The sequence below is a fragment of the Ambystoma mexicanum genome, chromosome 6q (assembly GCF_040938575.1).
Source record: "Ambystoma mexicanum isolate Mex_15411 chromosome 6q, UKY_AmexF1_1, whole genome shotgun sequence".
NCBI classification, from domain to species: domain Eukaryota; kingdom Metazoa; phylum Chordata; class Amphibia; order Caudata; family Ambystomatidae; genus Ambystoma; species Ambystoma mexicanum.
In genome coordinates this window covers 31,630,625-31,649,563 of record NC_090937.1, presented here as the reverse complement: position 1 = coordinate 31,649,563, position 18,939 = coordinate 31,630,625, and the positions used below count along the sequence as shown (strand labels likewise).

Here is an 18,939-nt window from a genome sequence, read left to right as displayed (position 1 = left end):
GGTCTATATGACCAATGTCCCTAGACTGCAAGAGGTGCTTATGAGAATGCGGATGCTCCCAAGAATAAGTGTGTACACTGTTTCGGGGAAACCAGGGGGTGCCCATTGGTTATTGAGAAGTACTTTATAAAAATGGGTTAGGGGTTCACTTCCCAGTTCCTGCACTTATTACATTGAGGTGTACCTGAGCTCTTGGGAATTGGTGGAGGGAGGGCATTCTAAGTATTGACCTGCGTGTAATTCCACCAAGGGGTGTAAATATGTTGATACCATTCCAGCAATATTTTTAACTTACCTTTGGGCAAAACAACCCAAGCTGTGGAACCCCAATGATATGAGCTTACATAAGAATGTACGGATAGCCAGGGGAAGAGAATCCAGAGTAGCTGGAAACTATGTTAGGTCATCCCCTGTCTTGGAGAAGGTCGATTGACTGGAGGGGTTAGAGATTGAGGAATTAATTAGCACTCCCATAAAAATCTTATCATGGAACATAGCTGCCTTAAAAAGAGTTACCACAGCATGGGGTGACTTCGTCAGACAGCATCCAGTTTTAATTTTTCAGGAAACGTGGGCCTTGGATCCTATCTCAAGGCTATGCTTACTTCACGGTCTCTGCCACTAGAGGCCTTAGAGGAAGACTGGTGTGAGGTCTACAGATTTGGTATGATGCTAAATTGGATTGGGAAGTGGTTGCTATTGAAACTGGGTCCCCAGCTCTCCAATTGCTGGCAGTGTCTATAAAAGGGGGCGAGTGGCTCCTGCTTTTCAATTTATACAACAGATGAAGTGTGGGTACAGTTTTGGAGGTTATGTTTTTCTTTTTTTTTTTTTATTTGTTTAAAGTGAAATCAGCTAATTAAAACCTTATACACTATATCACATAAAAACCATACAAGAATATGAGTAAAAAAGGGAACAATTAAGAACAGGACATATCTTTACAATATTTCTCAACACTCACAATGTATAAAATAATCAAATAAAAGACCCTAATTAGGATCATCTTCATTAAACACATATTGAATGATCCCATAAATATATGACAAGAGGTACACATTATTCCATCAATTATTTAGTACACTACGCAGCCTAAATTTACAATACATCTTTGCCCCAACATATACTATGGTTTTGGCCCCATGGATGGTCGACTTTTATAGTACTATTCTTGTAATTTTTCCCACTCAGTGAGTATATATCTAATGGATTCTATCTCCATAATGCAGTGTTTACACAGCCTTTTCTCGCGCGGTATTCCCATCCAAACCCCTGTATATTCCATACATGGAAGAATGTTAAATCGACGTTGTATAATAAATCTCACCAACTTTCTGTTTCCCGTTTTTAACAGGTAGCATCTTGGAGTTGCGGGTTTCAACCCTTGTAGGGCATATATACCATAACCTTTCTTTTTATAGAGCTATGTCAGATTTTTGCTCAAATCCCAGGCTAGTGCTTTCTTTTTAAGATATTTAAATGTCATATTGACTTACTCTTTCTCAGAGGGAAGATTCATACTCATATCTTTAAGGAAAGAGAGCGTTCTATCCTTTAAACTCTTCATATAGGTATTCAATTTTTCTTTCTCATTCATGTTTTTACCAATGAGTCTCATTGAACTCTCTTCCTCGCCTTCCCACATCACAATCCTTATGTAAAGTTTACAGCAGCGTACTTTCCACGCACCTTATAGCCTCTATCGGGGTGGAGCCAGGGAGGCCCAGCAAAGGTCTCCACAACTTTCCTTCAAGTTTCCCAAGGTTATCCATATACTTTCCCTCCACCGATTCCAATGCATAAAGTGCTTCAGGGATGAAACTGAAACCAATGGCTTTGATATACATTGCTCTGATTTCGCCAACGCGTGTGACTGCATGTTCGCAGAGTGAAGATTCTGTTCTGGGGATCTTACCCTGTTACTACTACAGTGACAATAGTCTTGCGGATTTGTCTCATACTACTATGGCCCATATTTGAAAAAGGCTTAGCATAGCCGAAACATGTTATCGTTTATGGGCTCTTTCCGTTTTTGAATGTGTGATAATACAACACAATTAAAAAAGCACATATTTGATGGCGCTGAGTCCTGGATTCACTTTTGCTTTACACTGCTTCAGGGATGATACAACTTCTGTATACTTCAAGGTATCCTTCAATGGAATATCCACCCCTACCTGACATATACTTTCTTATTATATTCCATTTCTTGGTCACTTTGGACTCTACCATTTCATAATAAAAACCCTTGGGATGGTTATTCATGATCAGAAATGCCCAGGTATGGGTATATGTCCACCACCTCCAATATTTCAGAGTTAATATTCCATGGGAAAGTATTTTTTCTTCTTCCTGTTAGGCCCTCCAAACACCATTATCTTAGTTTTGCTTATTTTGATTTTTAAGTTATTTTCATTGGCATATTGGTATAGCACATCTAACATCCTTTGTAATCCCACCAGTGTTTTATCCAATAATATAGTGTCATCTGCATACATTAGGCCACTAATAGCCCTACCCCCTACTTTTGGGGGAACATTATTTATGGTGACATATCTATCCCATAAATCTGACACACAAAGGTTATATAACACTGGTGATGTCACACAGCCCTGTTTGAGGCCTATGTTAGTTTTAATTACCGGGGAGGTTCTATCCCTTTGCCTAGGCTAATGATAACAGTGGCGTCACTAAACATTTCTTTCAGGAAATCTAGGATTCTAGGCAGAGTTTTCTATCCTTCAATTTTTTCCAAAGTTTGCCTCCATCGACATTGTCAAACGCCTTAGAGTAATCAATATAGCATACATATAATCTTGTGCCTTTTTTGTCCATGGTGTCAGAGATAATATGATTCAGCATAGCAAGGTTGTCCAATGTACTAGGGTCTTTTCTGAACCCTGTTTGTTAGTATTAATAAAATAAATGGAGTAAAGAGAAGGTACTACTCCCTATCCACTATCAGGGAGCAGAACATTTTACAACTACTATCTGCCATTGCTAATAGGCGATGTTTGTCAGGGGTCTTTCTATCCCCTTTTTTAAACACTGGTACAACTATAGCTTTTCGCCAGCTGTCTGGAATGGTGCCCTTCTTCCATATGTCAGTGAATAGTTGATATAATATCTCTACCCATTTTGTAGGGTTGTGTTTAATTACAATATTTGCCAACCCGTCTGGTCCCCAAGCCCTAGCGATCTTCATCTTATTTATTATAGCAAGTATGTCTGAGATTTCGTAGGGGAACTTCTGTCAATTTTCCCAACTATTTTTATGAGTGTCATCTATCCTATTTTTTATGAAGAAGAGTTTTGAAATATACTGTACCCAGGTTTCCTGTCCCACTTCATTATTTTCTCTATTTCCATCCTCCAACAGGTAATGCTGGTACAAGTACCAAAACTTCTTGGAATCATGGGTTTTACACAGCACATATATGCTCCTCCAATTTGCATTATTAATATTATGATTATGTGCCTTGGGCCAATTTTTATATCTAGTCTTAATGTTTCTTATTCTAAGGAGTTTCTACTCTTCTTTTATCGCATTATTTCCTTGAAGATTCTCAATTTCCTTCTTTACCTTTATTTTTCTTTCATGGATCTGTGAATCATATTTATTTCCATGGGTTTTACCATGTTTTTGTTTAACACTCAGCCTACACTTTTCTCTTTGGATCATGCACAATAGGTTCCCAACCACCATGACACCATTTTGGGCCATATCATGTCCATCTAAGGGCAGTGTGTCAAACAACCTATCACATTTTTCTAAGTTCTGTTCAGTCCACATGATCCCATTTCCTCCCATAGAGGTCTCTATATTAATTTCCTTTCCAATATTCCACCTTCGTTTTGGAGGATCTAATGAAGATGCAGGAACTGAGTAACTCCAATATCTGCTTCATTTCACAAATCCAGTATACCATGGTGGCATGGGCCATGAACCTGCAGTTAGAACCCCTGGTAGCTACTGAAGACCAGGACATGGCTTGTTCTATTCCTCCATTGTTGGCTATCTCTTCTAAAAGAACCCATAAAGTGGCGGTGGAATCTGTGTGTATTATCATAAATTTAAATCTTAGAGCCTGCAACGGAAGATTGCCAGGTGATCAACCAGCACAAACAACATCCAAGGGGTCATCTCGTATTGTTTACATCTTTATTACTGGCAGCAGCTGGTTTAGAACCAGGGACTTGCTGTAGTTGATAGGAATGAGAGTGACCGTAATCCCCTCTCCTTCAAATCAATTATTGGGACTGGTGGGCCTAGTCGGATCAAGGGCCCTAGAAGTAACCAGATTATTGCTATTGATGGTCACACCAGAAAATCTGTTCTAATTTGATCGACTGGGAATTTAAAGGTGCAGGCATATGCAGCAATTGTGGAGAATGTGGGAAACATCGCTAAACCCTGCTTCCCAGTTAGTGCCGTAATCGCCGAATTTGAGATCCTGGGCTCGGACTTGATACCATTTTTGTCCACCTCAATTGACAAAATAAAAAGGGGGATAAATTATTGGTACGATGAGGAGTGTTCTATGGCAAAGAGAGACATAGTTCCGTGTGCCAGAATGGATAAATATAAACTGATATTAAAAAATAAAAAAGGGGGAATACGCAAAAAACTCATGGGAGGCATAATACTCTGCTCTGGATGAGAGAGATACGATACGATTCTGGAAATTGGTCAGTCCGAACGTGTGGGATGGTGAGCGGACCCAGCAATTATGTATCCTGGGAGCTGTATGGAGGAGACATTTCTCCAATTTATATGCTGCCTCAGAAAGGATGTCTAGATTAGCTAAATTTAATGATCTGGTCCCTCCTATCTCTGTGTAGCGAATGTCTATTTGTAGGGAAGAGGTGGAAGAGGCCCTGGTATCCCAAAAATTGGGAAAAGCCGCTGGTCCTGACGTGATGCCCCTGGATTTTTACAGGGATGAACTCCCCATTTGGGCTCCAATTCTGACGAGAGTCTTTAATTCTGCAATATGGTCAAAGGAAGTCCCTAGAACATGGAGGGAGGCAACAATAGTCCCTGTGTAGAAAAAAGGAGGAAGAGAGCACCTGGAAAACTATCGCCCAATTTCATTGCTAGATTGTGTTGGGAAGACATTCAGGAAAGTTCTTAAAGTCAAATTACAAAATGGGTGGATGAGACTTGGGTTATTAGCAATGCCCAGGCTGGGTTTCGTGCCGGTACGGTTACCGTGGACCACTGCTTCCTACTCTTTTTACTAATACAGAAATGCACCAGACTGCTCAAAATAAAACTATATGCCATCTTCTTAGACCTTAAAAGTGCTTTTGATTTGGTTCCAAGAGAAGCCTTGCTGCAAGTTTTGGAGGAAAGCTCTGATTGCATTAGTTGATGCAATTAAATTACTACAGGTGGAGACAAAGTCCTTGGTGCGTTGTGGGCCAGGAGGGGAACAATATGAATCCTTTGCTGTTCAGAAGGGTGTTCACCAGGGATGCGTTCTGGCACCACTCCTCTTTTCGATATTCATTCAGGATATAGTTGATGCTTTGGAGGTTGGTGGTATGGATGTGCATAGAATTGCATCCAAGAGGTAGCCAACACTCTTCTTCGCAGATGATGCAGTAATTCTCGCCACATCACCAAAACGGATGGAAACATCCCTAGACATCTTTTATGGGAAAATCCAGGGAGCTTGGGCTTGCATTGAATGCCAATAAAACAAGTCATGGTTTTCAAACCTCCGTACGCTAAGCCTTGCCGTGTGAAAATAGAGGCTGGGGGCTCAAAGTTGGAGCAAGTAAAGATTTTTTGATTACTTGGGATTAGGTTTAATGAAACGGGGGGCTGGTTGGACCATCTCCTTAAAGCAATAAAACACCCTAAGTAAATATGGTGGGGGTATCCATTCTTTCTTTCCGAGTCATGGTAGCGGGCCGATCTCGCCGGCATTGGAATTATTTGAAAAACAAGCCTTACCAGCAGCTCTTTGCGGTTCGGAAATCTGGGGCTACTCTTATATAACATTGTTATCTTAAACTGAAAAAATCTTTTTAAAGAAGCTATAGTTTTTACCAAAAAATGCTGACTGCACTGGTCCAATTGGACCTCCATATATGGCCTATAACCGACCAGATTGCCCTTAAACCTGCATTATACTGGGTAAGATTATTGTTGACCCAGGGTTTAGCTCCCTACAGAGATGCCCAGAGGTACTTTTTTACAATTGGAAGGTGCTCAGAGGTGCGGCTGGATAGTTCATGTGAAGGATTTGCTTTGTAGGTTGAATGTTAAAGCCTTTTGGGATAATCCCCTTGAGTGTCAAATAACATCAAAAGTTGAGTTTAATGTAACTGCAAAGAGCTAAGCATTAGAAAAGTATGAGGTAGTAAGTTATTTATTGAAGACCAACCCTGAATGTTTACCTTGTAACATGATGGGAAAATGTAAACATATACTAGATGAAATCCGCGCTCCCTATAAACGCTCCTTATATATCCGTTTTAGGCTAGGGATTCTGTGTACAGTTTGGTACACCAGGACTTGGTCATTGTCAATATCTGGCCAATGTCCCCTTTGTAGATCAGTGAATCAAACTCTGACCCATTTTATGTTGACTTGCTCCGCCACATTAGAGCTAAAATGTAGGTACTTAAAAGCTTTACTGACTGACTCAAGGTTAAGGAACACACGAGAACTATACAGTTTTTAACGTGCACATTGTAGTGGAAAGTTGTTTGCTACTGCTAGATATGTGCACCACCCCTGGTTATTAACGGGGAGGAGGATGGGCACTTCTTAACCTATACAACGGAAAGTGTTATGAGGCTGCAGGCTTGCTCTCCTCATAGGGGGCAACCCCACCTGAAAGACAATAATTATACGTAGATCCCATTTCAAGTGGCATATGTGTTTTTAAGATTGCTGTGAACGTTCCATTTCTTGATGTTTTCTTTAAATAAATTGTTTGTGATAAATTGTGTTGAAGGTCTTATCCGAATAAAGCTTTTAAATGATTTACTCAGAGCAATGCTGCCTTGATTGCACTTTCCCCTTCCTCCCTCATTGTACTCCACCCCCCTTCTCCAGCATGGGGTCTGGCATGGATTCACATGCTCATGAATATTCCCCGTCGTCAGGCTGGGAATCCTCGGTAAAGAAAAAACCAGTATCAGTTTCGTTTCTGATCTGTCTTTCGTAGTAATAACCAATCACTGGTCTCTGCGTCATACTGACCACAGCCAATGACTGCCCTCTACCTAAGCACCGCCTCTGGCAGCCATCTTCAGATTTTTACCGCACGTTCATGTGTTGGGATCCTCGTGCTATTGCTCTCGAGCGTTAGTGCTATTTTTTCGCGCTTTTTCACAAAAACTTCGATTCTTTCGGTCAAAAGAGCCTCAAGCTCCACCGATACTACATCCGATCAACGGGGACCCGTGTCGGATTCATCTGTGCCCCTCAAGGGTGAAGATTTCGTCGAGCTACGCTTCGGAGGACTCCAGAAGCTTCTCAGGCCCGGTCTCGGAGATGGCCCAGGAGAAGGGAAGCTCGACGCCCGGAAAGCTGTTCAGGGCCTGCCCTGGATGCCAGCTGCAGAACGTCTTCAAGGAGGACGAACACTCTTTCTGCCTTTACTGCCTTCATGGGGACAAGACGCACGTGGAGAAGGACTGTGCGTTTTGCGGCAACATGTCGGAACGGACCATGAAGGACCGCCTCCAAAGGTTCCGGCGGCGGTTTCGCTTCCTACCGTCAAGCGGCCCGCTCGTCGTCGCAAGAGGCCTACAGAGGACGAGGCAAGTCTGGCGGACCCCGCCGTCGTCGCCAAGGAGGCCAAGGCGGCAAGGCCGCGTCCAAGCAGGATTGAACCGGCCGTGGGGTCGGGCCCCCACCGAAGCACCCCGGTGGGAGGCCGGCTGGCGGGCTTCGTCAGCGTGTGGGAGTCCATCTCCACCGACCGTTGGGTGCTGGACGCCCTGGCCCGGGGCCACGCGCTCGAGTTTCAAAGAAGGTGCCCGCGCGTCCCCCCCGTGGCCAGGAAAGAACTTCACGTCCCTCAACTTCTCCTGGAGGTAAAGGCGATGCTCAGAAAGGGCGCCATCGAACGCGTCCCAAAGAGGCTTCGGGGCTCCGGAGTCTACTCGCGTTACTTCCTCGTGAAGAAGAAGACGGGAGGATGGCGCCCCATCCTGGACCTGCGACGCCTGAACAAGTTCATCAAGGCGCAGAAGTTCCGGATGGTCACCCTCCAGCACGTCCTGGGTCAGCTGGAGGAAGGAGACTTCCTATCGTCGTTGGATTTGGAGGATGCCTACTTCCACATTCCCATCCTAAAGGGGCACCGAAAATTCCTCAGATTCGTGGTCCAAGGGCGTCATTACCAGTTCAAAGCCCTTCCCTTCGGACTGCGGTCGGCACCCAGGGTTTTCACCAAGTGCCTCGCACCGGTGGCGGCGCAGCTGCGCCGCGAGGGGATTCACGTCTACCCCTACCTGGACGACTGGCTCATCCGCGCCAAGACGAGGGAGCTCGCCGTGGTCCACACGGCAAGGACCGTCCAACTCCTCACGGACCTGGGATTCTCCGTGAACTACGCCAAATCCCACCTGGTGCCCGCGCAAGTCGCACTGTTTCTGGGAGCGAGGCTCGACACAGTGTCCCTTCTGGCCTCCCCGTCGGAGGAGAGGACCAGGACCATCCTGGGCAAGGTGCAACGGATGTTGGTGGCCGACGCGGCCAAGGTGAGGTCCATCAAGTCCCTCCTCGGGATGATGTCTTCCTGCATCTACCTCATTCCCATGTGCAGGCTCCGGATGCGCCCGTTGCAAGAGTTCCTGGATGCGCGCTGGATCCAGACGACGGGCAGCTTCGAGGAAAGGATCAAGCTCGACGAGAGTTTCCGACGAGCGATACGGTGGTGGGGCACCCGCGCGCATCTGACGGCGGGCATGGACTTCCAGACCCCAGCCCACCAGGTGACTGTGACCACGGATGCCTCCCTAGAAGGGTGGGGAGCGCACACCGAAAATCTGCACGCGAGGGGACTCTGGCTCCCGACGGAGAAGTCCCTGCATATCAACGTCCTGGAGCTCCGTGCAGTGTTTTGGGCCCTCAGGTCCTTCCTTCCGTCCCTCAAGGGCAAGGTGGTGAGGATCTTCACCGACAACACCACCACCATGTTTTACATCAGGAAACAGGGCGGAACCAGGTCCCCAGCGCTGTCCAAGGAGGCGCAGGACCTGTGGCATTGGGCCGTCGCCCAAGGGATTCTTCTGGTGCCGTTTCATCTGGCAGGGATAAAAAACACCATCGCCGACTCACTCAGCAGGGAGCTGCGCTCGTGCCACGAGTGGGAACTACGGCAGGATCTGGTGGATCGCCTCTTCCGACGGTGGGGCACACCCCAGATCGACCTGTTCGCGACGGCGACGAACACCAAGTGCCGGAGGTTCGCCAGCAGGTTTCCCCAGACGAGGAGCATGGGCGATGCTTTCTCGTTCCCCTGGGAGGGCCTGTTCCTCTACGCGTTCCCTCCCTTGCCTCTGCTAATCCGGCTCGTCAACCAGCTCAAGAGGTCACGGTGCAGGATGATCCTCGTCGCACCGGCGTGGCCGAGGCAGATATGGTTCCCGGACCTTCTGGACTTGTCGGCGTCCCCGCCAATCAAGCTGCCGGCGGACGCGGATCTACTCTCCAGGGAAGGAGGCGCCATCCTCCACCACGACCCGAAGTCGCTGAACTTGCAGGCCTGGCTCCTGCAGCGCTAGAGTTTGGAGGATACGACATACCGGCCGATTGCAGAGAGGTTCTTGCAAAGGCCAGGGCGTCCTCGACTCTTAAATGCTACGGACACAAATGGAAGAGGTTTTCTGTCTGGTGCCACGCACAGAAGATTAACCCTCTACGGATTACGGCTCCCCAAGTGCTGCCGTACCTGCTGACGCTGGCCAAAGCTGGTCTGGCACACGCGTCCATCAAGATTCATCTTGCTGCGATCTCCCGATACACCAGAACCACGGGCCGGACGTCCTTGTGGTCTCATCGTCTGGTGAAAGAGTTCATGAAGGGACTGTTCAGATCGTTCCCGCCGGTGAAGGCTCCGGCCCCGGCGTGGGAGCTCAACGTGGTGCTGACCAGACTCATGGGACCTCCGTTCGAGCCTCTGCACTCGGCCCCGTTGAAGTTTCTATCGTGGAAAACAGCTTTTCTCGTGGCCATCACCTCCGCACGACGAGTGGGAGAGATCCAGGCCCTTTCCTGCAAGGCCCCGTACTTGACTTTCCACGACACGAGGGTAGTGCTCAGGACGCACCCCTCCTTCATGCCCAAGGTACCGTCGGACTTTCATCTCAACGAACCCTTGGTGTTACCTGTGTTCTTCCCGTCGCCTTCGTCGCCGGCTGAGAGGACTTTGCACTCGCTGGATGTAGCTAGAGCGCTGAAGTTCTACGTGGACCGCACGAAAGGTTTTCGGAAGACGTCACAACTCTTTGTGAACTTTGGACCTGTCAATCAGGGGAAGGCTCTCTCGAAGGCTTCCATCTCCAGATGGCTCTCCGGCTGTATCATGTACTGTCACCGGTTGGCAAACCGACCGCTGCCTGGCCGTCCGAGAGCCCATTCCACCAGAGCGATCGCAGCTACCACGGCGTTCCTATCTGGTGTGCCCCTGCTGGACATATGCAGGGCTGCTACGTGGAGGTCGACGCACACCTTCACGAAATTCTACTGCGTCGACCGGGATTCCAGGGAGGAGTCCAGGGTCGGCCAAGCAGTGCTGCGCAACCTGTTCGCCTGAGGTGAGCCTGGTGAGGAGGTAAGATGCTTAATGTTGAGTTGATGTGATGCTTAATGTTGAGCCTTTGCCACCTCCCGTGGTTGTGCATGTGTGTACTGCTATGTATTCTTTATTCATGAGCATGTGAATCCATGCCAGACCCCATGCTGGAGAAGGAACAAGTTACTTACCTGTAACTGTTGTTCTCCAGCATGGGTCTGGCATGGATTCACATGCGAACCCTCCCGCCTACCCCTCTGCGGCTCTTCACTTGGTCATACTGCCACTTCACGTGCTTCCAAATCTGAAGATGGCTGCCAGAGGCGGTGCTTAGGTAGAGGGCAGTCATTGGCTGTGGTCAGTATGACGCAGAGACCAGTGATTGGTTATTACTACGAAAGACAGATCAGAAACGAAACTGATACTGGTTTTTTCTTTACCGAGGATTCCCAGCCTGACGACGGGGAATATTCATGAGCATGTGAATCCATGCCAGACCCATGCTGGAGAACAACAGTTACAGGTAAGTAACTTGTTCCTTCTCCTGCACTCTGCATTGTCGCACTTGCACAATCTGAATGACACAAGGCCTCGTAAGATTGGTCTTGTCTTCACTCAGTACCCTCCCCTGTCTTGTTGCGCCTAGAAACAATTGTGTACAGGCTCGTTATAAATGACCTATCATATCTGTGTTTGCTCATTGGGCGAGTCCCTGCTGTGGTGCATGAGAACACAGACCAAACAAATTTCATGCTCTGCTGCAATCATCTTGAGTGTCACGTGTCTCTTCTGGGCACTGCCAAGTGGACCACCCGTGCAGCTCTCTCCTGAACTCACAGCAGTTGTGCCTGCTCTGCTTCAGATGCTCCCCTTTCATGTCGCTCTGGACCAATCTATGGAATATTTCTCCATAATTGATCCCTGCTTTTCAATAATTCTTAACATAGTCTTGGTAATGGCTGTACACAGAGGGTGGCTTTACAGCACACCGTGTTAACAATCAGTACGTCTTACTTCAATCAGTCCTGGTTTGTCTGTATGGTTGTAAATTAAACACATGTTGGCATGCTGGGGACTAGCCCACCTGTCGTCCTGTCTGCATGGAAACCAATCACGGTTATTCAAAATGCATAACATAGTGCATATCCTCAGTGAACACTTTGATTGGGTGGCCACCAAATGTAAGCTGTACAACTCCATTGTCAGCAAGGTTAAGTTATCATAACAAATGTATCATACCTGGCCATGAAGAAGCACAAGGGAACATGCAAAACGCGTGTCAGGCTAGGAATCGTCTGCCTGACCTTAATTGGGTGAGGGTTTACTTATTTAACCTGTAATACATGTGATGTGTATCAAATAAATACACCTCATAAAATATAATGATCTTCTTTGCATCATGTATTTTTTATTTCACTGATGTCTATTTATTGAGCCATATGCAGTGGCAAATTATCAACATTAAGGCTTTTACTGCATAATGGTGACCCTAAGTACTGGGCTTCCCATAGTTCCATGATTTATCGACCGGCCCAGGCCGTCTGTCCTGTCCAGTAGACAAGAGTTGGTGCATCGCCTCTACTCCTCATTGTCATACTACCACTACATGCAGAGCGTAACACAGTGCATAAAATCTATCACCTTGTGTTAACTTTGCTTTATTTTAACCAACAGCTTGTTTTACCGAATTTCTGTCGTAACCCACTCTTCCACTAGTTACCCTAACTGGGCTGAGAACATTTTGGTAGTTACTCATTGGTGAACTTGCTTAAAACAGGGTTGTGACTAAGGCTTGAAGACCAGCGTCAGGAGATTCCTCCTGAAAGACACAACTTCACATTTTAATGTTCTGCTTTTCATGGGCAACAAGTAGAAGGTACTAGCTGCATCTGCATAAAGAGAAAACTGGGCATACATAGATTATAAGACTTAAAAACTACTGTAACATACACAGTACTATGTAAGTGTTGAGGCAGAATTGTAGTCACTCCGGCTAGATGATAGAATATATAGTTCTGTTATTTCTTCATTTTTCTACTCTTAGGTAAAACTTGATGCATGTTAAAAAAAAAATAATCACAATTGTGCGAGAACCTTCTTTGACAATCTTTTGTTTCTTTTTTGCAGTGTGCTCTGGACCTTCAACTTGCTGTGTGCAATATTATGCAATCCCTGGTTCATACTGAAAGGAACCAGCAGGTTATGTGTGATGCAGGACTCCATGCACGACTTCTGCAGAAGTGTAGCTCTGCTCTAGCTGATGAAGACCACCCGCTACACCCACCGCTACAAAGGATGTTTGAAAGGCTGGCCTCTCAGGCATTAGAACCTATGGTGTTAAGGTGGGTCTCTTTGTGGATTCTTGACAGACACTTCTACATAATTTATTCAGCCACAGCAGAACTGTTACAAATGTATTAATGTTGGCTAATCTGCTACACCTTGTCCAGATACTCTTTACCACTAATGGAACACCACAACAAGGCCTTTGTTTGCTTTGCCTAACTCGAAACATAGATATATACATGAATTCCTGAAAACGGTTATGTTTTGTGGTGTGATTAATAAACAGTATTTGCAGAAGGAGAAAGTCTGGAGATATCAGTATACAAACATTATTTCATTCAAGAAGTAGAAAAATACATATTAAAATCCAAACCACAATATTTGTATACAAAGACGGTGTACACAGTAAAAGAAAATAGATACAAATAATGAACACATCAATTTCAAAACATCACAATAAATCAATAACATAACAAAGAATGGACAAACAAATAGACACACAAAGGGATCAAGGAAACCAAAAACCTAAACACTGTACTAAAAGATAATGCAACAATCAACTGTGGGATAGCTTGAGATTTCTCATACACATGGCTTAAACACATGAGATGGCTTTTTATTACAGATTTCCATCTTCAAGCCATTGTGATACCCACTGACCGCTTTCAACGTGATATTATGATTTTTACACGTCTTCATCATGGGAAATACAAACAAACAAAAAAATATGTAAATATTCATTTTGCCAAACATTCATCACTGTCTGATTGCATACAAAATGATTGTGAAAAATAATCACTAGCAGCACATGCCAACATTTAAGGTTGGCCTATAAAGAAAAACAAAAAAAAACATTAGAAATGTGCTCGCCGAACACCAGATATCATCACCATTAGTGAATTTCACACAAAAGAGTACTAATCAAGATGGGCAGGGATGAAGCACTAAACAAAAAATGAAACAAAATTAGGGACAACAAATGTGACCAAGGTACGTACATATTACTCAAACCGCGGTAACCAACGACAGCTTAAGGATAACTTAATATGGACTTGATGGTAATTGCGCCAAGAGTCTCAACCACTTAGCCTTCTGACTCTAGTTGTGCTTATAAAAATGATAGAAACAATTGTATCCGTAAACTTTGTGCGTAGCCATCATCACATGATGGTTCGTGGACAAATGTCTAAAACAAAAAGGCTGTATGTGAATGGACACATTTTAGCTTGTAAGAGGTAAGTAGTTTTCACTGTTAGGGTAGTTATGCACCATTTTCTTCAAGTGGCCATCACTGCCTCGTCACTTGTGTCATGTCCTGAAAGTTCCCTGAGGTCGTGACTAGAGTGGCGGTCACGAAGTATGTGTGTTCTGAGTGCCCAGCTGTCTGGAATCCGGTCCATCGGAGCACGGAACCGTGACCAAGCCAGTCTTGCAAGGACCCTCTTCGTAATGGAGAGCTGCAACTTCAAGGAAAGGCTTCCTGTTCAGGAAACTGGGGATCTGCGAATTTGCAAGGCTCATCTGTTACAGCGAAGTAGCCCAGGAAGACATTCTGGCTACATTTTCGAGTAGAGGTCTGAACTGATTCCCACACATCCAGGAGTCGAAGCACAGATGAAAGTCTACTTAAAATCTGCAGAGACTGGGCATCACTGGTGAAGTGAAGAAAGGGCTGCTGTCTATTGTCCATGGACGAGTTCCAAGTCTTTAATGTGCTGCTCTCCTTCGTAGAGGGCTAGACTCTAATGATCTGAAGAATGGCTGCAGGAGTCCTCCTTTTATCCAGAATCTGGCCTGGAGTTAACCCCAGCATACCAATACCAAGGATCAAACTAGCATGGGCTTTCCAATGCTCGGCAGCCTCTGGCCACTGCATCTGCCCAGCAACAGACAAACCTGACCAGGACGTGGACTGAGTCCAGACAGACCCAGTCACACACACACCACCACTTTGTCTGCGAAAGCTAAACCTTTCTCCAGGAAAGGGCTTACCATATATGGAAAATCCATCTACAACAGGGAAGGAAGAATGGCAAAAGACAAGCTGGTCAGAGGGCATAGTAAAATCTTGTATCATACCCATTTTCATAGTACATGGTTAACTATATGGCATTAAACCTGTACAATGCAAAGGTGCACCAGACTACAAAAAGAAAACACTGTAAAAGTATCTGCTGCCACTAGCCCATCATGAACACATCAGAAAAGTAAACCACAGTGTAGTTAAAAACAAAGTTACAGGGACGCAGTGTTCCTGCAGCACTTCACTAAAAGTGATGTGTTCAGGCAAATAAACAAAGAGCTTAACAATGGAGAACTGAGTTCTCCTGCACTGATGATCGTAGGGACTGATCAGTGCTCCCAAAAAAGATGACCTAATCCAGGTAAGTCACTCAAAAAGGCTGCAGCGAAACATCAGTCGTCAGAAAAGGTTCAAATAGATAGCATAAAGAGTCCCTGATAATTTATGGAGGAAAAGCAGCAAAAATTAGTCCTTCATAACATCAATATACAAAAGTTAATTAACTACAAAATCTAGAAGATCTAAAAATAACATAATCGCAACATATTCATCAATACAATAACATTTAACCTCAATTACTCCTGCGTACTGTCCCCTTTCCTTCATCCTGTATGGGTCGTCCCTCACGAGAGACGTGAAACTGAACCGTTTTCACCCAAAAAATTCATCCTCATTATATGTAGATATTGCGGGGGCGTGGCCCTGGGAGCATGCGCTCCCCTGACTCCGCCCACGAGCGCCACTCCTCTGTCAGCTTTTCCGCGTCGACGGGATCGGTCCACTTTACCAGAGCTCCTGGGTTAGGCCTCCGGCCTTATTCCCTGCGCTCTTCCCCTGAAAAAGTTCTATTTTTCTTCTCTGTTTTCTCCTAGATTGTCAGAGAAGACTCTGTCCTCTGGTGCCATGCTCCTCCCCGGTGCATGTCGACAACGGCATATTTTTGTAGGTTTCCGGCCTACAAGGGTTCCTTTCCTGCGTCGGATCCCCACATGCTCTGCCTCCAGTGTCTTGGCCCCGACCACGGTTGGGACAGCTGTTCTGCGTGCGACACGTTGACCCGGCAAGCACTCAAGAATTGCTTGGCCACGTGGAGGGAACTGTTCGAGAGATCGCCTCCAGAGGACTTCAAGACTTACGTGAGGAGGAACACCATGCCCAATGTAGGTGCCCTGTTCTCCTCCGCACCCGCAAGGGCGACTCCTTCCCAGGGAAGCGCCCAAGTGGGAGGGCCTTCTAGGTCCTAAAACCACCAAGGAGGCCGAGGCTCCCAGAGCTACCGGCCAACAGGCATAGGGGTCGCAAGACTCTTCTGGTCCCACCGCTTAGGGTACGCAAGGCTGTTGTGCCTGGGACATCCCGAGGGGCTTTGCTCTACTACCGGGATCATACCAAAGGGGGTACCTAGACGCAGCACTCCGCCTCCCAGGTCTCTACCTGCGGTGCAGTGAAGGTCAGAGCCTTTGCTTCCAAGCGTACAGGCGGAGACTCGGCCTGGCTCTTCAAGCACCACCAGCAGGCACGTGGTGCGGGGCATGACAAAATGGCGGCTCGCATGGAGCCGCCTCCTGCTGGAGAGCAGGCATGGGAATGCACGTCTAGGTGGGACTGTACCACCCCAGTGATGTGGTCCACGTCATACCCAACCACACAGGAGAGGTATGCAGCTCCCAGCGGTGTGCAGCAAGGACCGCCAATGAACTCAACAACCACTAAGCACAGCTCCTACGCTACCAGGGCCTTCCCCTGCATGCGAGGATAGGTTCTTCGAAATGTTCTTGACCCCATGAGGATGGTGCCCATCTGCGTTGACTTCATGAGGGTAATCAACAATTGCTGCCACTGGCATCACCTCAGGCTCCGAAGGTGTTGCAGGCCCTGGTACCGGTTCAACCCTTGGTTCCCATGCTCACACCAGTCATGCAGGCTCTGCCTCCGGCGCAGCCTCTGCAACAGCCCCCAGCACTGCCAGTCAGTACGCCACAGCTGCCTGCACCCAGCACGCCTCTGTCAGCTCTGGACCTGCAGGACACAGCGGGCGACACGAGCGAGGAAGAGGACCGGGATACTTCCTTGTCAGCTAAGGCTTTCCACTAGAAGCTGGCTGGTGTAGAAGACTACCTGGGGATTCTGCAGCCTCAAGTCGAGCAGCCTGAGGCTGGGGTTCTGGCTGAAGTGCCGACCATTCGCCTTGCCACAAGAACTGCCATCCCTCTACAAAAGGATGCGGAAGCACTTGCCAAGAAGCGATGGGTAAAGCCTCAACGCAGCCTACCAATGAATGCCAGGATGCTAAGTACAGGCAGGTGGAAGAGCACTCCCTCATTCTGTCGGTGCACCCTCAACCGCATTCATCAGTTATAGCTGTGGCCTCCCTTTACTCCAAGCCTCAGTCTTCGTCATCTGCTCCGAAGTCAGTGCTCCTTGGGTAGGAGGAAAAGCTGTTGCAAGCATACGGCAAAAAGATGTACTCTAATGCCACACTCCATCTACACCAGGCCAATGCTGACGCTATGCTGGCAGTAGTGAATCACTAGCTGTGGAAGGTGATTGCAGACTTCATCCCAGAGCTCCCCGCACAGAGTCAGGTGCGCTTCAGGGCCGGATTGGCAGAGGCCAAAATTGTGGGCCAAGATATCGTGGAGTCTACAGTGGCTCACATTGACACAGCAGGTAGAGCGATCTGTATCGCCGCCGATATGAGGGTAGCTTGGCCCTTACGGCAACCAAGCTTGACCCTGATATGCAGGAGTGCATTCTAGACCTCCCATTTGAGGGGGTGGGGGACTTGTTCTACTCTACCACGGACGAGGAACTTGAGAAAAAGAATAGCTCTCAGACAGCCAAATCCTTGTCATTCCTGACAGTCAGCACCCAAGGCCTATAGCCAGAATCACCAGTGCTCCGATAGAGCATATACCTTCAGTGGCTTCAGGAGAAACGCGCCAGACAACCAGACCAGTCTCCTAGCTAGCACAGGTGCAAGCAGTACAAATCCTCTCACAAGGGAGTTTTCCAGTCCCCCGCATCAGCCTCGGAGGGTAAAATGTTGTGACATTATCCACATCCAGGAGTCTCCATTGGGGGGCAGGCTTTCCCTGCACTTCAGGGCATGGCAGGCCAGGTTTGCTCATAACGAGTCAGGCTGGCCTGAGAGTCGTTCTAGTACTTTCTTCCTTGAATCTTTCTCTACCCCTTCAAAGGTTCAAGATGGTTACTACAGCGCTTATTGCAGAGACTGTGTGTGGGGGAGACTGGATGTGCTCCCTGGATCTGAAGGATGCTTACCTGCATGTCCCCATTTGGGAGCCCCATTGTTACTGTTCCCTTTGGCCTCAATTCGTCCCCAAGAGTCTATACGTGGTCAATGAACTCAGTAGCAGCACAGCTCAGGATGGAGGGCCACAATCTCTATCCATACCTCGACTGGCTTTTTCAAGCAGAGTCTCCAGAGGCAGTACATCACACGTCGTCCGCACTCATGCACATTCTATACTATCTGGGGTTCTTTATCAACCTCAAGAAGTCGCACTTCTCCAGCATGGGGTCTGGCATGAATTCACATGCTCATGAATATTCCCAGTTGTCAGGCTGGGAATCCTTGGTAAAGAAAAAATCAGTTTCAGTTTCACTTCTGAACTGTCTTTCTCCTAATAACCAATCACTGGTCTGTGGGTCATACTGCCCCCAGCCAAAGACTGCCCTCTACCTAAGCCCCTCCTCCGCAGCCAGCTTCAGATTTTTACCGCAGGGTCGAATGGTGGCAGTCCTCGTGATTAGCTCTCAGGCTTTTTACTGCGTTTTGTGCTTTTTTCCAGAGTTTTACTCTATTTTTCGGTCAACCGACCCTCAAGCTCCATCGAGCCATCA

At 46.9% G+C, this 18,939-nt stretch overlaps 1 protein-coding gene across 5 annotated transcripts in view; it reads left to right on the top strand.

Moving 5' to 3' along the window:
* WDFY3 (WD repeat and FYVE domain containing 3) overlaps positions 1-18,939 on the top strand; it is a 2,538,776-nt gene that overhangs the window by 741,104 nt on the left and 1,778,733 nt on the right. For all 5 annotated transcript variants that reach the window (XM_069630405.1, XM_069630406.1, XM_069630403.1 and 2 more), the window contains one exon: positions 12,891-13,105. In XM_069630405.1, the coding sequence (XP_069486506.1) occupies positions 12,891-13,105 (215 nt within the window). The remainder of the gene's footprint in view (positions 1-12,890; positions 13,106-18,939) is intronic.